This window comes from Tyto alba, unplaced genomic scaffold, assembly GCF_018691265.1.
Source record: "Tyto alba isolate M040663 unplaced genomic scaffold, T.alba_DEE_v4.0 Super-Scaffold_22, whole genome shotgun sequence".
Lineage (NCBI taxonomy): Eukaryota > Metazoa > Chordata > Aves > Strigiformes > Tytonidae > Tyto > Tyto alba.
The window spans coordinates 3,402,205-3,427,021 of record NW_024881296.1 but is presented as its reverse complement, the minus strand read 5'-3'; the positions used below and the strand labels follow the sequence as shown (position 1 = coordinate 3,427,021).

Below are 24,817 nucleotides of genomic sequence, written 5' to 3'. Positions count from 1 at the left end.
GTTGTGTCAGATCCATTTTTTTGCCAGTGATCTTTCCTGTGAAGATGTCGTCTGATCTGAAACATTTCTGAAATTAAAAAATCTACATACTAAATAATTATAAGTAGTCTAGAAAGACTGAGTTTGGCTAGGAAAAGAAAAGGGGCATTTCCTTCCAGGTGACAGCTACTGAAACAGGGCTGTTAAGTTTATCTGAATACAGTTAGTTGCCATCTTATTCGGCAAATTAGTGTAGCCAAAGCAAGTCAGATATTTCACCTTTAAAACAAAAACCCAATCTTCATCGTTGTCATTGTAAAGGTTGCCGCAATGTGATTATTACAGTAATTCTGATCTGCTTGGATCATTTTATCTAGCTTTCTAATATGTAGCATACAGATGATCTAAGAGTGCATCAGAAAGTTCTTGCTCTAACCATGTTTCATTACTCTTCAGGCTTTACAGTACACTTCATATTTTAACTTTGTTCCCAGTTTAGTTCCTCCTACACGTTCTTCAAATGCTTTGTCCATTTTCTCATTCTGTTCTTCACTGAAAAGATTCTTCCAGTCACTTACACCACCTTCAAAGAAGCAAATAAACTCTTGAAAAACAAGAAATTTTGTTTTTTATTCTATAGATCTGTCAGTCTTGTTCCATTGTACACTTAATGGAGTTGATCCATTTTACAAAATAAAACTTCACTCATTTTTGCACCAATATAATTTTGTGGAGTCAGTGGAGTTACAGGTCTGTGAAACTGCTATAATGCAAAAGAACATACTCCTCCTCAGGTGACTGTGCCCAAAAAAACAGCCTAAAGTCCTGTTTCTCTGCAGCTCTCTACTCCAGTCAGTTATGACTGACAAGGTGGAAGACCATGAAGGCTTGAATAAGAATCATCTGGCAGGAGGCAGAGCCATGTTTCTGCTCCCTTGGCAGCTTGAGTTTTTATCCAATGACTTCTTTAATGTAAAATGCAGAAGTAGTTTCTGACCAATAGGTTGGCCCACTCGTGTCTATGTCCCCTATGCTACACTGCAAAAGTAGTTCCCTTTTGTTTTCCCTTCTCTATGTACCTGACTCTTGCATGCTTGTCTTACTTCTAACTTGTGAGTGTGAACAAGGGGTTGGCAGTGTCTCTTTCAGGAAATCCTACACTCTCTTAAAAATTATGATCATGGCACTCAGGCTGAGTTTGACCCAGCTTTGCCTGCTCAGGTAAGTCTCTAATGGCTGAAGAATCAGTGATTTTGGTGAGAGGTGGAGAGGAGTTCAGACACATGCTAGCTCCTTCTTCCTGACAGTCATCTGTGGGCCTCTAAAATTTTCTCTGTGCAGTTGCTTCTCCTGTGCTGGCTGCACCTTGCTGCCAGAGCATTGCTGGGTCTCTTCCTCACCAGTGCTCCTTGACTAGTCTTCTCAAGCATAACAATGATAACCTTCTCGTCAATAATCTGTAATGCTAATGTGTGTGCAAAAAAGAAACAAAGGCTGGGTGGCCCATGTTCTTGAGAGTGTGACATTTCTACCTCTGGAACTCTTGGAGCTTCCTACCTTTGCGAAAGAGAACCTTCCCAAATGCCCCATGGGTCTTCTGCGAGTTCTTCTTCATTGACTGGAAGGTGCTCCTCTCTACGACACCCTGAAGCTCTTTCTCAGTCAGGGAAATCCCAAAGAAATCAGCTATGTTTTTCACACCCAGAACAGGATTCTGAAAAGAGGAATGTAACATACCGCATGACAGTCGAACAAATTACACTACTTTCCAAAGTGTTTGGGCTTCCCTACATCCCTCTACCGGCTACACATGTAGAATATTCACAGAGTTCAGTAGAACTGGAGTTGTAGATAGTGTTTCTCTTCTCCATAATTATTTCAGCAGAGGTATAAGCTGTCTTCCTACAGATCACAAAAGACTGTACATGATTTACAGTTGAGCAAAATCTTCACTGTTGAGCATATAAAAGCTTCCCCCCCCCCCAAAAAAAAAATACTGGGGATTTTGATTTACAGTAATCCAGGTTTATACCACAGCTAAAGAGAAAACAAGAATCATTTTCACAAATAAAATTTTAGAAAGGCTTTTAAGGTTGAATTTCATCTTTCCTTCCCTTAAAACAAGAATCTAGCTCATACAGTATCACACAGTTTGAATACAGTACATGAATATAATGATTATTATTAATTGGTTTAGGGAGAAGTGCTCTTTGAGGTATAAAATATTTGTAACTATTGGTAACCTCACCTCTTTTAGCTCCTCATAAGTTATTGTCATAACATTTTTATCATCAGCATATTTGTTCCATTCAGAAAGGTATTCAAGGTAGCATCCCCAGGGCACTAAAGAAAACAAAAGAATCCTAAGATGAAGTATAAATGAAAGTTAGACAAGCTCTTTATGAACTAAACCAATTTTTACTCCTTAAATTGAAACCTCAACGACAGGCATTATTAATCATGTCTATGCCAGAGTTTACCCCCTTCTGTGGGAATTACAGGGTTTTGATCCAGAATGTTCTGACAAATGCACGTCTCAGAGATATAATACCATTTGTAAGTCAGTACAGTAAAGCTAGTTAGTATTTCAAAACAGATGTGAGTCCACCAAAGAGCTATCAGTACTCAAATCATTTTGTGTACTCCCTTAATCCAGTTTAAAACCCTGCTTAACCATCCCTTCTGATGGCCATGTGATATGCCAAACTGAAGAATTTATGGCATTTTAAATTATTGGGATTATTTTCTTTATTTTTTAATTCACTAGAATTAGTGCAAATCATTCCTCTGGTCCAAATTGGCATGTAGGTGTTCAGACACCTGTGTGGGCACAAGATGATGGACATGGGTGAGTGGTGAAGGGGATCCAAGATAGAGATAAGGAGGAACTGCATCTTAGAGCAAAAATACAAGTTTTTGCAAGTTAAAGCAGTTTTTGGAAGCGCAGTTTTGGTAAGGATTTATCCTCAGGCAGTATGACAAGTACTGTAAATTTTAGTTCAAATGTCTAACATACTATCTTTAATTTCTGGTTTTGTACTGTAAACCAAAAAATCCTAGTGAAACTGATTTAAAAAGAGCAAGGTATTTAGACAAAGTTAAAGAATTGAATAATTGACACAGACAGAAGAATATACTGTACTTTTCTTTGTCATGAAAGCTACGAAGAAATCATCCCAGGCCTCATAGGAAGGAAGGGTAGATATGCCATTGGAAAAATAGTAAAAAGATGTAGCTACATCTTTTGGATTGCGAATCAGCAACAATATCTAGAAAAAAAAAAAAAACATTTTATTTGTAGAGAAAGCCATAACAGAATAGAAGAGAACCATAATCTATTTTATAATTGCAGTTTGGGGAATTTATAAATCTTTTATACTATTTGCAGAAGTACCTATTTCATTCTAAATTCAGAAGGTGAAGTATTTCACTTTGCTTCAGTATCTTGTGAAGATGATTGCCTATAATTATTAAAATATATTTTATGGATTATTCAAATTAATTATGCAGAATCTAAGTACTTTTTGCTTGATATAACCATCATTCATCGTTTAGGTAATGGGGAAAAAATCACAAAAATACAAATTCTCTCTGAATCTTGGCAGACTGAAGCCCTCACTTGTGACAACACCATAAAATGCCTCACATAGGAAACTGTGACAAAATACATTTTACTGATGGAAGATTTGTTCCACCCCTCCATCTCATTTGTGGAGACTGTCACAGAGGTGTCAGTAAGGATGAACTGAGATTAAGAGAGACGAATGACAGTACTTAAACAGGCATGTAGAAATGGCCACTTCAACACTCAATATAAGAGTGATTGAAAATTGCCAGAAAAGTACTAAATTGGCTTTAAAAAAAAAAAAAATTGTTGGAGTGTTTGCTTTCAAGACATTAAAATCAGCACTCACCTTAGCGTTATTTTTGAAGATAGACCTGGGAAGATTTTCAGGAAGGAGATGAGTAAACATAACTCTTCGAGAAGGTAATTTGTTCATTCGCTTCAAGAATTGGAAGGAGAAAAGTGGACAGTGTAGTTAGTACAAGTATTCTTTTCATCAGCCTATGATAAAATATTGCCTTGCTAAAATTATCAATAGTTATTGGCTGATAGAAGTACTTATTTTTCATGAGTGTTATCCTGGGATCTTAGTGAACTGCTCTGAGTAACTTTAATCTTCAAAAGCCCCTGAGAATGAGCGATTGGAAAAAGATTATCCATTGTTAATTCTCTTCAGTGATAATGAATTTATCATGTTCTATTAGACAAGGGATCAAATCTAAATGTAAGATGCAGACTCTAACTGGAGGTATGTGAAAGATGAAGGAACTCAATGACAGACAGAAGGGGTGAAGGGGAAGAGTGAGTAAAAGAGTCAAAGCCAGTATTTGACATTTCATTAAACTCTTCTTAAATACGAAAGATGTCATGTTGAATTTCTGTCGTTCTTGGATATCTAATGAATATGTGCTCCTCTCAAATCCTCTGAAGTGTCCATTTATCCCTCAGCATTTGGCAATGCAGATGAGATTCACTGTGACTAGATGCCATGTATAGAGAAATGTGAGAGTTCTTATCAAACAGTAGAATATTTCACACATTGTATGTTCAGTATTTGAAGCACAAAATTTTGACAACTTTCATACGTATTCTGTGCCCACCTCATATTTCCCAGTATCTCCAATTTCGAGGTAGGGGAATTCTTCATCATTCATGCTGCTTTCCTTATTCTGCGTTTTCTTTTCAAATATGGCTACCAGATCATATAAGATTTGACCTAGCCAGTTTGTGCCTGAAAGAGGAAAAACACAGAACTGCTTGTAAAACTTTAAGAATAAACAGATATGGATTTTCCAGGAAAGCTGAGAGGTAGGTAGTACTACCAGGTGAGTTGCCTGATATGCTTTCCTGTGATACAACCACAGCTGACTATCTGGACAATCACCCCTCAGGGTACTATCTTTGCTCTTTATAAGGTTATATTTCTCCAACTTGAACAGCTCAGTACATCATAAATTAACTTGTATATTGTAAATTAACTTGTATACTGTAAATTAACTAATACAGGAGAAGAACCACTAAGATTCAAATAGGAAAGCATGCATTAATATAATAATTTTTTATTGTGACAAATATAAGGGCGATTGGGGTGGTAAACCTGTGCCTCAAAACCTACTATTATTTATGTATTTCTTATGTGATGCACAAGATTATCTTGGGAGGAAAGATGGGTCACAGAACTTCAACACAGGGGCAAAATTAGATTGAAAATTGTGCTACATGTGTTCATCTTCTTTACCAACAGGCAAAAAGTGTCTAAAGTGACATTTCCTATACACACTTATTGTATTTTTATTCAAAATATAAAAAAGAGCCTGTAGAGAACTCTCATCTTTAGTTTACCATTTCCTGACTTCTGAACACTGCATTCCTACATCTTTGCCACTACAGTCTTAAAAACTGCATTCTGGTACATAGCATTTCTTCAAAAAGAAAACATGATTAAAAAAGCAAAAGCTTTACAATCCTGTCAGCTGTGACTATCTATTGTAAAACAGTGTAAATCAAATCGCTGGAGGAGAGAAACAGCTACATTAAAAAGCCAAACCTGTAGCTCTGATATGGGCCAGTATAGAGTGCTTTCAGGCAGAAGGAGCAAAGATGTAGGGTAAACTCACAACTCGAGCAAAGATCTCCTCTTGACTTCCCAATAGTCAAAGATCAGTGTGATCATTTAAAATGTTGCAAAAATAATTTTTTTATAATTATGGATTTCAGCTATTCATGACTTCTATGTGAAATAAACTAGAGAACATGGAGCATGGCATGTGAAGGTACCAAAAGCTCCGTTCTGTGTAAAAATATAAAACTATTAACTTTACAAATATAAGTGTGAGAGCAGATCCTGCAGTATCAGATCTAGTTATCTCTGGTATGAGCATTTAACTTCATAACTATAAAAAGTAAAGGTAACAAAACCCTTTACATGCTATAGAAATCAGATGCCTTTTTCTGTCATTTAAAAAAATTCCCTATATAAAATCTTCATAATTAACTATGTTGGGCTTTTTGAGAACAAAATTAGTTCCACAAATTTTTGTGAGAATTCTAAATACTATTACTTAGTATAATATATATAATATTCTATATCACATAATATATAGTACAAACCTACTTATTTGCAACTACATAACTTTATGAAGAAAGCAAACTATATTCACCAGATTTAGGGTATCCTGCCAAAATTATATCATCACTTCTGGCTTCAAGGGACTCCATAGCTCTGAATACTTCAGGACTGCAAAAGGTAACAGGGTAGAGAATCCCCTTGTAAGAAAAAAGCAGTTCATCACGATCCATTGTGTTAGCAACAGCTATTGCCTTATCGATGATGTCAGTAAAGGTTTTCCTGGACTTCTCCATTCTTCTGTTTCTCTCTCACACAGGCTCTGTCACAGTGTGAAATGCTATGCAGAAAAAGAGAGCCACAGATTATCTTTTAACAGGGGGTCAGTTTATTTTTCTTTTGACCCTGTGAGCAATAATTTACTACTCTTTCTTAAACTGTAAAGAAATACGCAACTCCAGTCAAAGACCCTAAGTCATTTGAACCTTTTGAAATCAACAGAAGTTGAACATAAGCAAACAAGGAAAACAAGAAAATGCAATTGCATTCTCGGTTAAAGAGCTCAACTACAAAATATCATACCAAAAAATCTGTAATTACAGCACAGAGTTTCTAAACAAAACATATCAAAATAGAATGATGTGAATTGCAGGCTGGGATTTAAATGTCACAATCACTTTGCTCATGGTGGTTGGGACAGTACACATTCCCTAAGGAAGGGAAAAGGGAGGAAATGGTGTGTAAATTATTAATGTATCTCCTGCAATCACATAGGGTTGGAATAGGATTTCCATAATAGAGAGACAGCTTATTTCACTCCTACTCTTCATTCATCACAGAATAATCCAAAGAAACATTGACAGAGAAAATCCAGAGGGTTTCTAGTGTATTTTTGCCAGAGAGAGCAGTAAGGCCAATTATTCCTTGGAGGCATGTTTTATCCATATTAACAAAAAAAAAAAAAAAAAAAAAACCAAAAAAAAAAAAACCAAAACCAAAACAGTATTAGTGGAGAAAAACCAATTAGAAGACATAAGTCATGAGGAGGGATTTTTAGGAGAGTTAAATTTCTTGGCAAGAAACAAGAAGGATCAAGATTTAGTAATGTGAGCCTTTGATACAGGCATCTGCCACAACACCTGAGCCAGTAGATGGGAGGAGTGTATCTTGCAGCATATGTGTTACACAAGAAGACGCTCTGATCCTGCCAAATACTGAACCCAGACACTGATGGAAAACATCAGTTGATTTAAAGTTTCTAAAAAGCAGCTTTAAAAACATGGAGATTAAAAAGAGATTAAAAAATATGGTAATCTCCAGATTAATAGTATTTGTTTTTCTAGCCACCACAGTGCCTCTGAAGGTTTCTGACTTCCCATACTTATCAGACCTGGTCTTTCTTGATTGTGGAGCTTTGCAGAAAGAGGCTGGTGACCTTTTCTGTGATAGCTGCAGGACACTGCCAGCTGACAGTTGCCTAGTGGATTGATCTGCTTATGCAGATCCATTCCCTGTTAAATGAAACAACAAACCCTCAAAACTTGTGCTCTCAGGTGGTAAATGAGAAGAGGTAGATTTCTATAACTATTTCTATGATCTGCATTAATCTCAGTAAAGCTCTGGAGTAGGCTTCCATAAATTAGTCCTCCAAAATGACCTAGTAATATTTAAGATGGATCCATTAAGATTGACTCATTCATGAAAGTACCCTAAAATCCCCCTGATCATCCATCTGAAAAAAAAAAAAAAAAAAAAAAAAAAGAGAACAACACTCAGGGTGGGGGATATTCCCTGTGATCCAATGAATGAGTCCATGAAAAGTAGGGCTTAAAGTAGAATTTGTTCTACAATGGAAATGCCATATGTGGCATTTTTCCCTTTGAATAATTTAGCCTGTGCCTGATCAGAGGAGAGTCAAATCATCCAGTGACCAGAGTAATAGGATGTCTTAGGTTATGTGGTAGAAGCTTGTCTGCACAACCACAAATGAGCACAGAGAAACAATGGAGGGGGACCCCAAATAATACCCTGCCCAGATATTCCCAGGCCCATCACAGTACCCAGCAGTACATCAAAGGCCTGTCTGTAGAAGCCCAGAGGAGCACAGGGAGCCAAAGGCAGGCAGGAACCCAAGTTAAGGGCTCAGACAAAGGGACACCTTGTCTGGGCCCCCTCTAGGGCTGTCCCAGGCCAGTGGCAGCTCCACGTCTTGGTGTGTAGATGGCCCAACAAGATAATCAGTGCTAGAGCACCTTTTGAAGACTGGAGGAAGTTGCTGCCTGCGGTATAGGGGCATTAAGAAATGCAGCGGAAAAACGTATCATGATTGCACAGGACTTATTATGGCAGGAGTACATGACAGGTGTGAGACAACTGCCACATAACAAATTATTTACCAGCCTGCATGACACTGCTGTTATTTACTTAAAAATACAGGAAACACTGAAACAAAAAAGAAAAACAATTAATCCTCAACACAAGATCCGGGCTCATTTTCTTAACTACTCTAAAAAACTGTTTGAGCTGGGGTCTAATCTGTTGTAAAATTTTCTAAGATCCTCCTTCATCTTTAATTTTCCTCCTGAATTGTAGACTCTTCTTTGTGACCGTCACCTTCCCTGACCAGGACAAAGCTGATCACATCAGAATAGACCACTATCCCTTGACTACAGAAGTATACTCAGATCTGCCTTTCCACTACCCAGAACTTCCCACATGTCTCTTCTAAACTTTCCTCTCAGAGCTTTTCTTCAGTTTCAGATTTGCTGTCTCTGGAGGGTTTCCACTCTCTTAATCCGCTCTCTGGAACATGATAGGAAATAAGCAATTTTCCACTGCTTTCATCATCTCTATTAATGTATTGGCTAGTTGCCAAAGAACAGATGCAAAGGTTAACTGCCCCCTCCCTCCTGTTAATACTCTACTAGGTAATAAGAAAGAACATGCCAGTAAATACAGAGAATTTCAGGACACAGTGCTGGAGAAATCATTTTATACTAATCTGAAGATGCCAAATGTATGTTAACAGACCCCTCAAACAATCACCAAAAGACATTTATTTCCTTGCTTGTTTGTTTTATCTGATCTTTCCCAACCTTATTGGTGAAATTAATTTAAAAGGTTGGAGGTCTCTGACTAGAACTTTATTACCAATTAAATGTGCAGATATCAGGCTAATGACCTCAAAAAATCACCTGTTGCTTCACTGTGTATCTATACAACTTGACATTAAATAAGAAGGGGAAGAAACAGGAAGGAGGAAGCAATGAATAATGTCACAAAACACTCACTGATGTTATGGAGGACTTTCTGATTCTTGCTACTGCACTAAATGCCCTATTTCCTGCAAACCTGTCATTAATCCCATTATGGCCTATGTCCCTAAAACAGTCAAAGGTCTGTAGCCTTTAGTACAGAAGTAATTATGTCATACAAACAAAGTATAATGTGGCAATACAAATGAGGCCAAATATAAAATACAAATGCAAAGTGTGAAAAATAAAGATGATTAAAGAGGTATCTTGAAACAGGTTATCGAGATGCACTAGAAAAAAACTTTAGTCCTGTCATAGTCTTTGAAAAAAAAAAAAATCAATATTTTAATTGTCAGTATATGAATTTAAATGCACAAATCGGTATTATTAAAACAAACGCACCTTTCTCAGTAAAGCATGAGACATTAGTGCATATATTCCTATAGCAGCTGGAAATGTGCAGCTTGAGTCTTAAGCAAAAGGCCAAAATTGTGTATTTTCACAGAGAGAAGATAACTTAATTACTTGTTTGAAGAACACAGCTTAACTGTTTTTTGAATTAACTTATCAAAGATGTTTAGTTTTTTAAATATTGTAGTATTAAGACTGGAAAGGCATTCAACAAGAACTACAGAGTGTTTTTCTCTGATTTTTTTCAAAACATGTTCCTCCGTGGATTTTGTTGAGTCTCAGTCATGACACTGTAAATTAAACCTTTAGAAAGTTTTTTTAGAAAAGAACTGAGCTAACAGCCGGTGGGCTAATTCAGATGATGACTAGCTGGCTACCAGGCCATAGTGGGCACCACCAACAGCCACCTATTTACTCTTGGCCCATGATCTACCACCTTCTTTCACCACCTGCTGCCCTCTGAAGGACTAAGCAAGCTGACTGAGCTCCACATGGTGTGTTGCAGAGGAGGACCAGGGCTGCAGTGTGTACTGCTAGAAACAAAGCTGGGACATAGAAGGAGGACACAGGGCTTTGTATCCATACCCTCCTACCCTCATAAGGGTATGGAGATGAGGGTACAGGAGAGATGAGTTGAGAGATGTAAGGGAATAGAGAGGGAAAGAGGGAAATATAATTTGAGCATCTCTTCCCCAGAAATACCCAGTTCACAACTATCAATGGACAGTTTAGCCAGACTGAAGATTAATGGCAGCTAGTGCAGAAATAAGAGTTAAAAGCTCAGACACCACTGTGTGATAGGTGCTTTTCTGATGCTTCGAAAGTAAACTTAACAGAATAGTTCTTTTTGGTAGCAACACCTCTAATAAACCATGAGAAACACAAGATGGATCCATGCAGAGCTTCTCGGGATGTCTGTGCTGCATTTCCTCATGCTCTGGGTGCAGTGCTGGATCCAGGCTGGCTCCAGAACTTGTGCTGCACTAAGTTTTAGCAGTTTTTCATAAAAGCAGCACATGGAGACCCCAGTGCAGAGACAGCTAACCACTTCCTCAGGGACCAAGCTGATGCCAAACAGGTAATTCAAGCCCTGCAACGCACAGGCTAACAAAGGCACTGTATCAGTATTGGGCTACCCAGTATGCCTTCTGGTAGTCATATAGTCAGATTTTCCCAGTCTGAACACAGATATCTCGTAACTGCCTGTCTGATCTCTCCTGATTCATGCAGCATCTCATCATTTACAAATGACAGAATTCCTGCATTGCATTTTCTTCCCAAGCAAACCCAGTGCTCATGAATAAGGAACTCTTTCTGCAAAGATATATGTGCCAGACTAGCTGACGTTCCCCTGCAGTGCCCAGGCAGTGTGCATCACCCGTAACCAGGGGGCAAACCCGAGACCGAAGCAGTGAGTCCATTTGTGTGGCTGCTCAGCTCTTGGCCTGCTTCCCAGGAGTGCTCTGCTACTTTCTGCTGAATAACTTTTACCATGTGTCAAATGTCAAATGCTCACCATAAAGTTTCTCCCCATCCTTCTTTTTCCATGTTCCACCATTTTCTTGCCCTCCTGATCCATTAAATGAAAAAAAAAAAAAATTAAAAAAACTTTTTTTTTCATCCCCTCATGATTTACTCTTCCTTTTTTCATATGGTCAGCAAGTTTGATTCATTTTGCCAATTAAGTTTTTTGAGCTTCAGCAGGACTGCTTGGGTCTTAACTTCCCTAATTAGTTTCCATTCAATACCTCCTGATTCATTCCTAGAGGGGAAAGGTGAACTCATATTTCACTTGATGTACCTGATACTGGACAGTTGTCTCTTCAAATCTTCAATCTGAGGAACTTTTATAGCTTGGAGATAATCAAAATATAGTCCTCTTTGATTTCAGGAAAAACACAGGTACAAAAAAACGAAAGCTTCTCCCTCTTTCTATTTTACCCTACTTCTTTCTTAGTCTCAAGGGTCCCTCATCTTCACCACTCACCTTTTTGATCCTAACACAGTTCCTCAGCTTTCATCTTTTTTTACACATTGCCTAGCTCAAAGACATTCCCTATATTGAGATTTGCTTCACTGTGAAAAAATAAAGGGATTTTACATCCAAAAAAAGATAAAAATAGTCATCAGTAACACAGCTCACCAGACTTACTAATCTGTCCATTAAATATATTTCCACATGCAGCTCAGAAAAGTCAAAACTTCTGTGTCTTTTTATTTTTAGTTGAGTAATTTATCTTATTTAAGTATTTTTCTGCCAATAGTTATGGCTCTTCTACATCATAGCAACCCCACAGTTGCTGCCTCTGAAGAGTGAAAACAGACAGTTAATGACAAAACTCAAATATCTGCAGCTTTTACCATCCTAATTTAAAGTATTCTTAAACTGATGGCACTTTCCTTGCTGTACCAGGGATACCATTCAGAAGCTGCTTCTGAAGCTCTGTTCTCCAGGCCTTACCTTGTCTTCCCCACTACCTCCAGCCAGAGATGGAGGAGTCCTTCATGATGGTAAGATACGGTAGACACCTGGGACTGGCCCAATTTCAAATCTGTCTCACCATACGGCTTGAAACCTGTTTCCCATTTTTAATAACAATTTTATAATAGCTGTAACTGCAGACTTCATCAGAATAGCTGGTATTTCAAAGTCAGTGTGACAACAAAAAGGCTCCTGATAGTGTAGAGTGCCAAGTTAGTAAATTATTTTTCACTCCTGATTAGTTCCAGTGCTGTTCCCACACTTACTCTCTGTAATGTGATCAGCAGCAGAAGATGTTTGGTTACTGGGATCCTTGAATCCCTACAGAAATGAGTGAGGCCACTGACCAGAGGCCACCAAGACTAGATTTGTTGGATTACGCTATTCCTCAATGAATTGATTACATCCTTAGGGTTTATGGTTATAAATGGATTTTACTTGAAGGAGACCTAGAATAAGGATGAACACTAAATCATACAAAGAAATTCATCTTGAATAGCACAACTCTTTAGTGAAGGCCTTATTATACACAGATTAGATCATATTGTGGGAAACTATTGTTTCACTCATTAGGTTCTAAACCCTATACTTATCTTTCTTCCCAGATGAATTCCTACTAACCTTTGGTAGCTGCTGACTTGCAAGAGTAGAGTGATCTCTAGTTAAGGTGACACACACCAAGTAAAAGCAAGCTGTGGAATAAAAGTGGTAGAAATTAAAAAACTATCCTTTTCCCCAAACATGAGTACTATCAGGTTGGAGAATTGCAGGGTGAGGTAGAAATGGAGAACATTGCTTTAAAGAGATGTACAGAGAGCTGCTCTGAGGAAATGCCCCCATGAGAGAGACAATAGCTTTTATATATTAAAACATTTATACTAAGTCGTCTTCATATTTTTATGAGTACTGAATCTTTAATCAGTTGATTCGTGAGCTGTATTTACTCTACAGAAATGTTCACACAACACCTGAAAAGAGCAGGTAGCAAAAGCTGTCATCTTCTACGTGGAAAACTAACTATTGCAGAAGAAAATTTGCATGAATACATTGCAGATTTATTGGAAGCACCAAGAAGATATTAAAAATCGTATCTTTTGTTTTGGTCTGTTTGGGTTTTGGTTTTGTTTTTTTTTTGTTGTTGTTGTTTTTTTTTTTTTTTGTCAAGTCCAGCATTTGCACTTTCCATGCCTGAACTATTAAGTTTTCTTCCATCACTGCTTGGAAACGAGCAGGAGAAAAGCATTTCGGGGACCACATGCAAAACTGTTTCCGTATTCAGGCTTAGAGCCTTGTCCTATCATGGTCTGCAGCAACCAGTAGCAGGGAAAAAATTCTGTCTCAGAGCCTTTCATCCTGGTCTGGAGGAAAATGGTGCTGCTCGGTCACTGCATGAGCACGGGACATGTTCTGTCAGTTACATCAGGCTGCAGAGGTGCTTCTTCACTCCCCAGGGAAGGCGTACACATTGACTCCAACGTGCATGAGGATCTCAGAAAAGCAGGTGAACGCAGAGGTATCCTACAGGTCAGCAAGCTGTCTTCAGTGCACGAGCAGCTACTAAAAGGCTTGCTGTGCTCAGGCAGGGTGTGCTTGTGGAAGAGTAGCTGAAGTTTAGTTGGGAAGTTTCCTCTGAGCTTCTCTGAAAGTCCCAGCGTCTTACACCCTGAGCAGACTTCAGCAGACTTCTACAGTCAGAGCAAAGAGATATCCCTCCTACAGAAACTATCTACGTCAGACATGGCATAGTGAGTTGCTTTGAGCTCCCAGGAGCACCCAAATGGAAGCCTCAAAGTCTGGGACCAGTGCTTTACTTTTGAATTTAGAGCAGACCTGAGTGGAGAGAAAAAGTAACCAAGGCCCAAATCCAGGGCAGAAACATCTACCGATCACTTTTCCACATTCATACCAGTGCCCAGTCTGTCCCTTACAGCAGTGGATTAATGCATAAAGCAACCACTAGTGATTACCAACATTATCAAAAGAGCTGTTACCCGTAGAGTACCAAATGACACCATTCAGTCATGGAACCAGCAAAATTATGGCTAAGGGTCCACCTCTTGCTTCTCTGACCAGGAACAAACCTCACAGCAAGGCAGGTCTGAGACTTGTTAGAAATCCATGAAACAAAGTCAAAGGCAGCTATAAACTGTAGCTTTATTGTATTGTGACGAAACCAACAACAAAAGCAGCATTGAGGAATGACACATATAAGGATGGTCTGTTCAGTTTGTGCCAACCATTTTTGTTAGGCTAAAAAAAGAAATCAGGAGGCTCAAGCTAGCATATTATGTGTTAATAATATCCAAATTTCTGCTGATGCAGACTTGCAAAAAAGCACAAGGCCTGGCAGGGGATTTATGAAGCAAACTTTGCTAGTAGATATACATCAAAATTACCCAAAACTATGGAGTCAGAGGCTGATATTCTGACTATGAAATGCTAATTATACTTTAAACAGATTGAGCTACTGACATGTTAAGAGCTTCTTTCTTATCAGTGTTTAGTGCAGATTTAATTCAAATTCCAATTATGTCAATGAAAATTTTCCATTGATTTGAATCTTGATTGGATGAGAGCTTAACTATGGCAAAAATCTTTTTGCCAAGAAGTGACCTGAATTGATAGTCTTTAGAAAGGTCTCTAGGTATCAAAACACTTCAGCACTCTAGAAAGACTGAAATAATTCATTAATAAAAGGGGAAATAGAATATAGCTTTAAGAAGGCATATTGTGAAGCAGGGCTGCTAGATTCCTCTGTATGTGATTAATTACAATACTGTTTAGTAAATTAACAACTTCTTAGTATGCCAGAGGTCTTACATTTAGCATTAACATCTGATATACACTGCAATCACTAGAAAGGCAGCCTGTAGCCTGAATATTACAACACTCATCTGCAACATCGACTTTTGTCCTGTGTATCATGCAACTGCATTCCTGATCAGAATTGAGGAAATGATTGCTTTAACAACTCTGTTTTATTTCTCAAGTTTTGCAATACACATCATATTTTAAACTGAACTGATTGTTGCTAAGCATTCCTTGTACATTTTCTCCATTTCCAAACTCTGCTTTTCCTCAGAAAGATTCCTCCAGTCGCTAACACCACATACAAAGAGCCCTTATTGACACCGTAACACGTAATGCACAGGTTTTGGTATTCACTGTATTTATTTTCTCAGGAAGCACTATTTATATCCCTCTGTATGGTGAGGTGATTTTCCTTTCTTTTTTAAATTATTACTGGATTTGTTTCTTTTCCAAACCTGAGCAGTTCTGCTAGTCTGCAGAGATCCAGTGGGTAAGGTCAATTGGTGGCCAGCTTTCTGCTCCACTTAACTAACAGATGCCCCAGCCTTGGGGCAGAGACAAGTGAATAGCCACAGACTAACTCCTGGGTTGTTACATGGGTAAAATAAAGTTAACTGGCCTCATTTTTTGTTCACCTTAATACACTAGCTGGATGGCAATTGCATTTCAAGAACTATGCACCAGCTGCTTAGTTATTCCTGCCATGAAGGCTGTAACTCTAGAGTTACTTCAGTATAAGATGGCACTGATAGTCTGGAGAAAAAGGCTTACAGACACTTGGAAATAACCAAATATTTTATTTCAAGAAAGCCAATAGCTCCTCAAGAAGCTCCCATAGCTTTTTCAAAGAAAAAAAAAAAAAAAAAAAAAAAGCAAAAGTCTCATTGGAAGAAGGACTTAATGGTCTTAATGGCTGGACAAGATCTGTCATGCTGTCACTTAATATCTAACATTGTTCTAGGTGCAGAGGAGGGAAGAACTCATTGCCACATAACCAACTCCCTGGATCTCCTCATCTCAGGTGAATTTTTGGTGAGTCAGACACACACAGTTTTAAAAGAGAAAAGGTGTCCAAAAACCTCTGTGCCAAGACACTTGTAAGACAGTTGTGAAAACAGTTAGGAAATCTATTGAATTTTTCATCACTGTACACTGTGAATATTTAGCTAATATTTACAGAAGGAAAATTGTGCTAATGAAGCTGGGAATGGCACACCTAACAACAGGAAGGCTGAGAACAGTGTTTTAAGAATGGATGAAAAATTCACCTTTACAAAAGAGAACATCACCAGACATCCAATGAGTGTCCTTAGAGGTCTTCTTCACAGCTTGGAAGATATTCCTCCATATAACAGCACAAATGTCTTCTTCATTCAAAGGGAATCCAAAAATATTCAACATTTTTTTTACCTCCTAAATATGTAGTCTGTTAGGAAAACAGTAATGGATAATATTCAAAGAAACACAGCATTTCCTCCCTCTAGCCTTCCAACTCTCAGGGTATCTCTTTTTGCACCACGTTGATGACAAGGCAAAGACAGCGATGCACACAGCTGTTCCAAGGACTAATTCAAATAATTACTCAAATCAGGCTCTGTATACCTAAACTCCTGTGATAATGAGCAGTCCATTTACAGAAACAGTGATGAAGACATGCGTGTTCCATTGAGAAAGACAGTTGAAATAGGACCCCCACAGCACTGGGTAAAAGCAAAGCACGTAATAAGGTAATAATTATATGATGGAATATTATTGAAGACTGAGTGCATGCTTTCCAATCTCAAATTCTCTTTGGAACTACAGACAGAGCTCCTTTCTGGGTAAAAACACACACTGCTTCTACAAGAAAGGGCTTTAGAAATTAATGTCTCTTGACTGCCTAGGAAATGCAGCCAAGATGATTAGCTCAGGTCATTGTCCTAAGAAATAACTATGTTCATTTGATCCACTGGGTACAACTTTTTGGAAGTATCACACTTCAGCCACTAAATAGAGTTTGACATGCAAATACTTGTGGTTTAACTGAGTTTTTATTATCACTGCTGTTATCATTGCTTTCTTATCCTTAGCCATGCTGTTATTAAATTCCAGTATTATTTTCATGTTTGAAAATAATGGACAAATACCCCTTAATAGCCAAAAGCCATGGTGAGTAGTGAAGGCTCCCTTACTGACTCTAGAGTTTTCCCAAAGGTATGTCTTCACTGCTCGGTTGAGCTGGATGAACTGCAGGAGGCCCTCAGAAGTGGGGGTAGCCTAGCCAAACTGAGAGCATCTTCAAAGAAAATCCATTTGTCTTTACGGGACTGTGAGATCATAGCAGTAGGCATTTACTTATGCATATCTATGTGCAACAGTCCTCTAGTAATCATTCCCAGTCAGCTGAGGCAACTGAAGAGCAATTTGTGAGAAGGTTACTTTGAAGGCAAGATAGTGTTTCTCTTAGAGACTGTTCTACATTGGTGGTCAAGATGAGACAGTAAAACACCAGTAACCACGAGTGAATGTATCCATGAAGAAAGATTATAGTACCTCTTCCAGCTGTGAGGTCTTTGAAGAAACTATCCCAGGATTCATAAGATGGAAAAGAAAAAAAGGCTAGGGAAAAATGATAATAAAATATCACTACATCTTTTGGATTTCAGAGCAATAGCAGTATTTGAAAGATATAAATTAAAATACATATACAGGTATTAGGAAAGGGCTTTAACAGAAAAATAGCAATGCTCATTTTAACTACCACAGCAAAGATTTCTTGGACCATGTACATTAATCTTGAAATACTGATTTCATATTATAAGCAGAATTCAAATTATTTCACTATGCTTTATCTTAAGGAAAGTTTTTAAAAGGGATTTATTGTGTACACATAAATCAATTATATTAAACCTCAGTGTGTTTTGCTTGGCATGAAGTCTTTCAGGCATTTATGGTGAACAGTGGTTTTATTACAGTGGACCAGATAAAGTATTAAAAAGACCAAGATGGGTCACTTTTGGGTAATATGCTAATATTCTTTGCAGGATGACTTGCACTCAGAGTTCAGCCTCTTGCAACACCACAAGTAAATTGTCCCAGTAGGAGACTAGTAAAAAAAATTTTAATTGGCTTGAAAATCCACTGAAGTCAGCATGCCTATAAATCATTTAAAAAGCATTCATTTTAGCTTTGTTCTTGAAAGTGGACTCAGGTAAATTTTGAGGAGGCATATAGGTACATATAAATCTTCTTGGGGGTAACTTCTTCACCTGCATCAACAAAATTCAGAGAAGACAGAAAGTAGAACTCATAATTAACATTACATTAGTATTTTTAAACTCTTTGCTGATGCAATGGGTTTCAAAAGCCTTAGTAAAAAATTCAGCTGGGAGAGGAGAAATTGTTAAGATTTTTCTTGGGACCAAATACTGTCTGTTTTCAATAACCCTAACCTAAAAGCTCTTAACAACAATTGTTTAGGCAGAAAAATTGTCCTCTGTTGCATTTCAAAATACATGTTCATGTTTGTTCTTTATGTGATGAGATAAATCTAAAAATAATGGATGAGATCTTGGTGAGGGAGGTGAGAATGATGCATCATTTTGGAGTCAGAATGGATGAACCTGTTGAGGCTAAGAGGAGAGAGAGAACAGGAGAAGGAAGAAGTTGAGATTAGATTGGGAACAAGAAAAGCTGGAACAATGCAGAAAGATGGGGAAAAAGGGGAGAAGTCCTGAGCAAGGATCTGAACTCTGACATACAATAGCAGAAGTTTTTTACTGGCACTATTTGTATCTTTCTTGTGAGCAGCTCCTACAGCAAGGTCTCTTTATACAAGGGGACTGAGCATAAGAAATCAGCAGGGCAGTAGCAAATTGAATTGGCTTTTTGGAGGTGCAACAGAAGTTCCTTATGGAACTATCTCCAGCATTTCATCTTTTGTTACATAATCTTTTTGTTTATCTTTACATGAAATGTCTCCTTTGTAACCTCTTCAGTGCCGACCTTGTATTTCTCAGGATATCCAATTTCAACGTAGGGAAATTATTTCGGCACATCTTTCTGATTATTTGTTTCATTTTCATTGGGTTCATTGGGCTTTTCTGCAGCTGTTGCTATTAAGTCACTTGGTATTTGTCCAAAACAGTTTGTACCTGGAAGCATGAAGAGTGGAATTGCCTTGAAGAATCTAGGAAACGTCTTGCATGTAATGTATGAAATGGTGCATGAGGGGTACCAGTGACATCTCATTAGGGAAACAAAACAAAATATTTTTGAATGTAGAAATTCACACTTACAGAGATGTTGAACAGTACCCAGAAATATGCAGAGTCTGTGGCATTTAAAATATTGCTGAAACCTATAAAAAAGTAGTTGAGGCCTCTTCTGCTCTGGTGGGATAAAAGATGGATCTATTTTATGGGACTTATATCAAACCATACAATAGGAAGAGATAAAAATGTTGATCCTTGTTCCAAACAATTTTTCTTAGTTCGTCTTACTGCTAATTAACAAGATGGCTTTAAGAAGGACATTGACCAGCACATCACGGGGTAAAAAGAATTATTTACTTGGATTGTACAGGAAAAGTCATGAGGAAATGTCTTGGGTTTGCCTCAAATTAAGTTCTCTATCTGATCCTCTTCCTTGTCTGCCAAAATTATATTTTGTCTCAAACTGACCCCAGCGTAACTCTAGGTCAGTGGAATTATCATAGGTTTGAACCCTCTCCTTTATCATATCTAGTATTTATATGATCAGGTGTAAATCATTCCAAATTTGAAGTATTCATATATAGACTTGTAACAGCAGTGCTAAGACTGGTATGAGTGCAGTATGAATGTCTGAAGGCACCAGGAGAAACAGCAGAACAAGGGTTAAGAGGATGACCTGTATGGATAAGGAAGGAGACTCTTCACCGTGGTGCAACTGAGGGGTGTGATCCTTATGTCAAGCACAGGATGCCTGTGCTCTGATTAAAACACAGCACCACAACTTGTCAGCAGAACACCCTGCACTGTGACAATAGGAGGGTGGCAACAAGGTTATGGCATGCAGCAGACCTGTCTAACATTTATAGAGGCTGAATTAAGCAAAATTTGGGACCCAAAGCATCCCACTGAACTAGTCATTACCCCCTATGGAATAAAAAAGAGCTGTCCAAAAACTATTTTGTCAACACCAGTAAAGAACAACCCTAGATATATAAGAACTCAACTTATCCTTCCTGTCACACACAGTAACTACGCCGTTCATATACAAACACCTTGCTGCTTGAAAGTACTTAGGTATGAGAGAATGAATGCAAATAGATAGAATAAACTTACTATGAGTTTTTTCTAAAATAAATATGACCTTCCTCTCCCTGAGGTCTTGCACTGATTTTTGTTACGCCAATTTCCTACACACACATACACTGGAAAGATGTTTTGGCTGTGGGGTAGGCTATATTAAGCAATTAGAAAAATTAAGGATAGTATTTTACATTCTGGAAAACCACATGTCCTTCAAAATGTTTATTCACTTAATTCTGGTAACTCTGGATATGCCTGATATCCATGTAAATGTCCATTTTCAGTCTGAGTTCCTGTGGAGTCTGTGGTTTCCTAAGACAAAAAATGCTAAGATTTGTATTTTTTGTAGGATGAAAATATTTCATATAGTTTATAGGAAGGGGAGAGAAAAGTCTACAACATACAGTGTTACACATGAAAAGAAATTAGATAGTTTTATGTCAAAGTTTGTGGGTTTTGGTTTTTTTTTTTTTAATTTGCAAATAGGAATGTCACTTTCTCATGCATCTCAAACAAAACCTGAAATAAATATTTCATAGTTTTAAATGCAACACCATAATTACATTAGTAGCAGCAATTACTATTATTGTTGTTGTTACTCTTGTTATTGCTATTGCTATTGTTACACCTGTTCTGATTATCAGCTTTATTATGGCAACCTCCTTTGTGCAGCAAGAAAAACCTATCTGATTTGGGAAAGCTTGCTAGGACAACATAATCTCTTAAGGCTTCAGAGGACTCCATAGCTTTGAATATTTCAGGAGTACAAAGAGTAGTGGGGTAGACAGTCCCCCCATAGGTAAAGATCAGTTCTGTGTTTCAGTCTGTCAGCAGCAATCACCAATTTTTCCAACACATCAGCTAAAGCTGTTTTAGACATTTCCATTCCTTTTTCTTCCCTTTTGCCTTCCAGAAGTCCCCATTGATGTGCAATCGTGAGCAGCAGAAACAGATACAGGTTAACTATTTATGTTTCTTAACTCCTCCCTTCCTAGGCCTTCGCAGGAAAAGACCCTGAACTAGCTGCAGCTGGGTCATCTAAAATTGTCTCATTTAACTCACTGAGAAATAAATAGGCTCAAGAAGAAATATAAAGGAATCTGTTTGTCTTTAATGATGACTCAAAGGACTGCTAACATGCAACCTACATCTCCAGGTGTTTATTCTGATTTCATCATTGTTAACACGGCCTCTGGCATATGTTCATTGGACATGAGATAATTAAGACCAATTAAGATTCATACTTTGACTATAAGTGAATATGATAACATGGTTGGTTAATCCTGGGGAAATGTGGGGTTTTTTTCCGAATAATCTGAAGGGAGGAAATTTAGAATACCCAAACTTGGCAAACAGAATGCCAGACACGTTGTGATGGTAGGTTTTTGGTTGACTTTGGCAACACCAGAGCTTTGGCTTGGATATGCAGATTAAGGTATAGAGGGTCCAGAAGACAGCAAAGAATGCAGCAGGAGTATCAGCATGTTGACAAGGCCCTGAAAAGAGATTTGAAGGTTGATAAACCAGACACTCATTGCAGTGTCATTGAGGGTCAGATCAATGGACTCAGTGCAATAAGGGGAGCAGATCAATGAGATCTAAGAAAAGTGCACATTGTATTTTTTTCAGACATCTGCCTTTCCCTAAAAACTTATATCAGCTGGAACAATTTAGAGGTTGGACTAGATGATCTTTAAAGGCCCCTTCCAACCCAAACCATTCAATAAAGTAGTCAATATTTTATCACCACTTGAGCAATAAAATGTTCCTGCTTGTCATGGAAAGGTGCTGGCAGGTCTGATTGTCGTGGTTGGATCCTGGTCAGCAGCCAACCACCCCTCAGGTGCTCACCCACCCTCCCCCCCAATCTGGGATGGGGTAAGTGTACCAGCAGTACTTTGATCCCAAAGGTAAACTAAAATGTTTACATTCTATAAACAGTGGTCCATACATAAGCATTTTAAATTGTAAGCTATCAATTTGGACTGGAATTTTATCATTCCAGGTGTTCCATAAATGAAGAACTGCCATGCTAGAAGCAAGAGGAGCCACAGCTCTTGATTCATCCTAGAAGTATCTAACCAGTTCAGGCAAAATCCTGCTGCAGGACACAGTGGTACTGAAAGCTAAGAAGCTTTCAAAGGGCAGCAACAACCTCATGGAAAAGAAATTCTCTGGGGGCTGTTAAATACAAGTACTTCCAGATTCAAGATTTCTTTAGGTCACAGATTGCTGAAGACTGAGAAACTATTTTGAATTATCATTCTATTCTGTTGGTCACACCTATACATAGGATGCACAGCTAAAGGCAACTTTGGTTCATTCTAGGATGGGACATTAGAGTCTCATATTTTCTAGGGACTTCATTTTAACTCGGCCTCATGTCACTGGAGTCTAGCCAGAATCAGTATTATGCTGTAATAGATAAATAAAATATCTGATCTAAAATATGGCTTGAACTTCAATATATATTATATTATGCTATGTTTGTTTAAAGTACACAGTTAAGCTCATTCTCAGGTTACAGTTGGTGAAAGGATCAGTTTTCAGTCTTTTATTTCACTATTTTGTTTGCTTAGCTGACAATTATACTTAAAAATAGAGGGGTTTAGCCTACTCTCGATGGATGTACTTGTAGGGTTTGTGAGTACAGTTTTGTATTATTTTATGAAGAATGAATCATGTCAGTTCTGTCAATCATCCCAAAGCCTTTCAGCCTAAGAATTTGACTTGTTGCCAAAGGCTATATTTTTATGAGAATTTGAGTGAAAATGATCCTGCCACTTTTAAGTATGAAAAAAATGGTTGGGAAAATTATTTCGTCCCTCCTTTTTATGGCCATTATGGTTAGGACTTAATTACTGAAGCCATGAGTCAAGCCTTGATTTAGTTAGAGCTTTAATAGGCATGGTACAATTCATATGAGTTTTATCCAGTTTTATTTTCTTCTGCATGCTCAAAAGATTAAGATAACATACAAATTTTCAAGCCTTACCATAGTTAGAACTTTAATGGGTATAGTATAAGTCACATGAGTTTTATCCAGCTGTATTTTCTTATGCACACTCAAAAGAGTAAAATGACATTTAAAATTTCCTCTACAGGAAATGTTATCATTACTTACTATATAAATGATAAAAAAATCACAAGAATGGAAACCACAGCTACCACTAGCCCACTGTTGCTTTACTTGCTCAGGTAGCTGAGCTGAAGTACATTTCTGGGTTAAGAAGCAGAAATTTTACCTCGTTATTTGCCATTGAACACAGAGCATTGCATAAAAGCCCAGATCACTACAGAGCATTGGAGCACCAGGAGCAGAAGGCCTGAGTCCTGCTCCTGCTAATGTTGGGCAGAGCTGCAAACCAATCAGAAGTAAAATCTCCTGTCACATACTTGGTTTTTAACATCAAAAGGGAGACCTCTTTGCTACAGTTCAGCTGCTGAAATAGCCAGGTAGAAGCAGTGTGGGAGCAGTGATACAGCATTTTTGTTATGGCAGATATTTAAGGACAGTAAATAGAGGGGATTTTCTTTAACCAGCTTTGCCCACTCTGTATCACAGAAACACAGTGTGGCTGAGATTGGAGAAGGCCCCTGGAGATCATTTAGCCCAACTCCACTGCTCAAAGCTGTCACCTAGAGCAGGCTGCCCAGGACTGTGTCCAGATGGCTTTTGAATACCAACGACAAAGATTTCCCAGGTCAGATCTTCACCATATGATACATATAAAGCATACCTGAAATATCATAAGATGAACACTATATTATTGCTTAGGTAGTCTTACTGGCATGAGTCACTGCAGAATTACTCAATGTTTCTAGGAGATATAAAATACTCACCACTGAATGTACATGTATTTCAACAATGAGACACAGTTTGGAACATAGGAACAATTTGGAATAAAACTAGTGGCACAGTATTGATCAATTTCTGTGCAAAGATACAGAGGAAATACTAGTATTATAAGACTGTCCTGGAGCATTTCATAGTATTTTCTGATCAAACTTTGTTTCATCAGAAAAGTTCTCATCAGCTGTACTGCTGACACCTAAAAGAAAAAAAGCAGATTATGGATGACACGACATGGATCTTGTATTCTGAGAGGGCAGATCTACCTGCTGTCCTCCATATTGAAGACTGTGAGGTTGGAGAAAGTTTCAGGCACTTTGATTTTAAAAAGAAGTGAAATGGAATAAGACTGAGAATACTGCCTGGTCCCAAAGATAAAATTTTAATGAATATATTTTTATGGGTATTGAATAATTTTATTAGACTCTGCCGATATAATTAGGCTTAGAATCCTTTCACTAACTGCACCACATTCTGGAAACCAAATCAGTTGAATGATTTTGAGTTCATTATTGCTCTGAAGCTGATACTGAGGAAAAATAAGGACAAAATATTTATGAAAAACACAACTGTTTCAGCACTAAGTAAATAAATTATTTTAGCTTACTTCTTTTTTAATTTTT

At 37.9% G+C, this 24,817-nt stretch overlaps 1 protein-coding gene across 2 annotated transcripts in view; it reads right to left on the bottom strand.

The window, feature by feature from the left end:
- Window positions 1–303: 303 nt before the first annotated feature.
- Window positions 304–24,817, bottom strand: part of LOC104365024 (sulfotransferase 6B1) — a 36,474-nt gene continuing 11,960 nt past the window's right edge. For both annotated transcript variants that reach the window (XM_042796199.1, XM_042796200.1), the window contains 7 exons: window positions 6,205–6,450; window positions 4,645–4,775; window positions 3,894–3,983; window positions 3,122–3,248; window positions 2,228–2,322; window positions 1,537–1,693; window positions 304–562 (listed from right to left, as the gene is read on the bottom strand). In XM_042796199.1, coding sequence (XP_042652133.1) covers window positions 432–562; window positions 1,537–1,693; window positions 2,228–2,322; window positions 3,122–3,248; window positions 3,894–3,983; window positions 4,645–4,775; window positions 6,205–6,406 — 933 coding nt within the window. In that variant the 5' untranslated portion in view covers window positions 6,407–6,450 and the 3' untranslated portion in view covers window positions 304–431. The remainder of the gene's footprint in view (window positions 563–1,536; window positions 1,694–2,227; window positions 2,323–3,121; window positions 3,249–3,893; window positions 3,984–4,644; window positions 4,776–6,204; window positions 6,451–24,817) is intronic.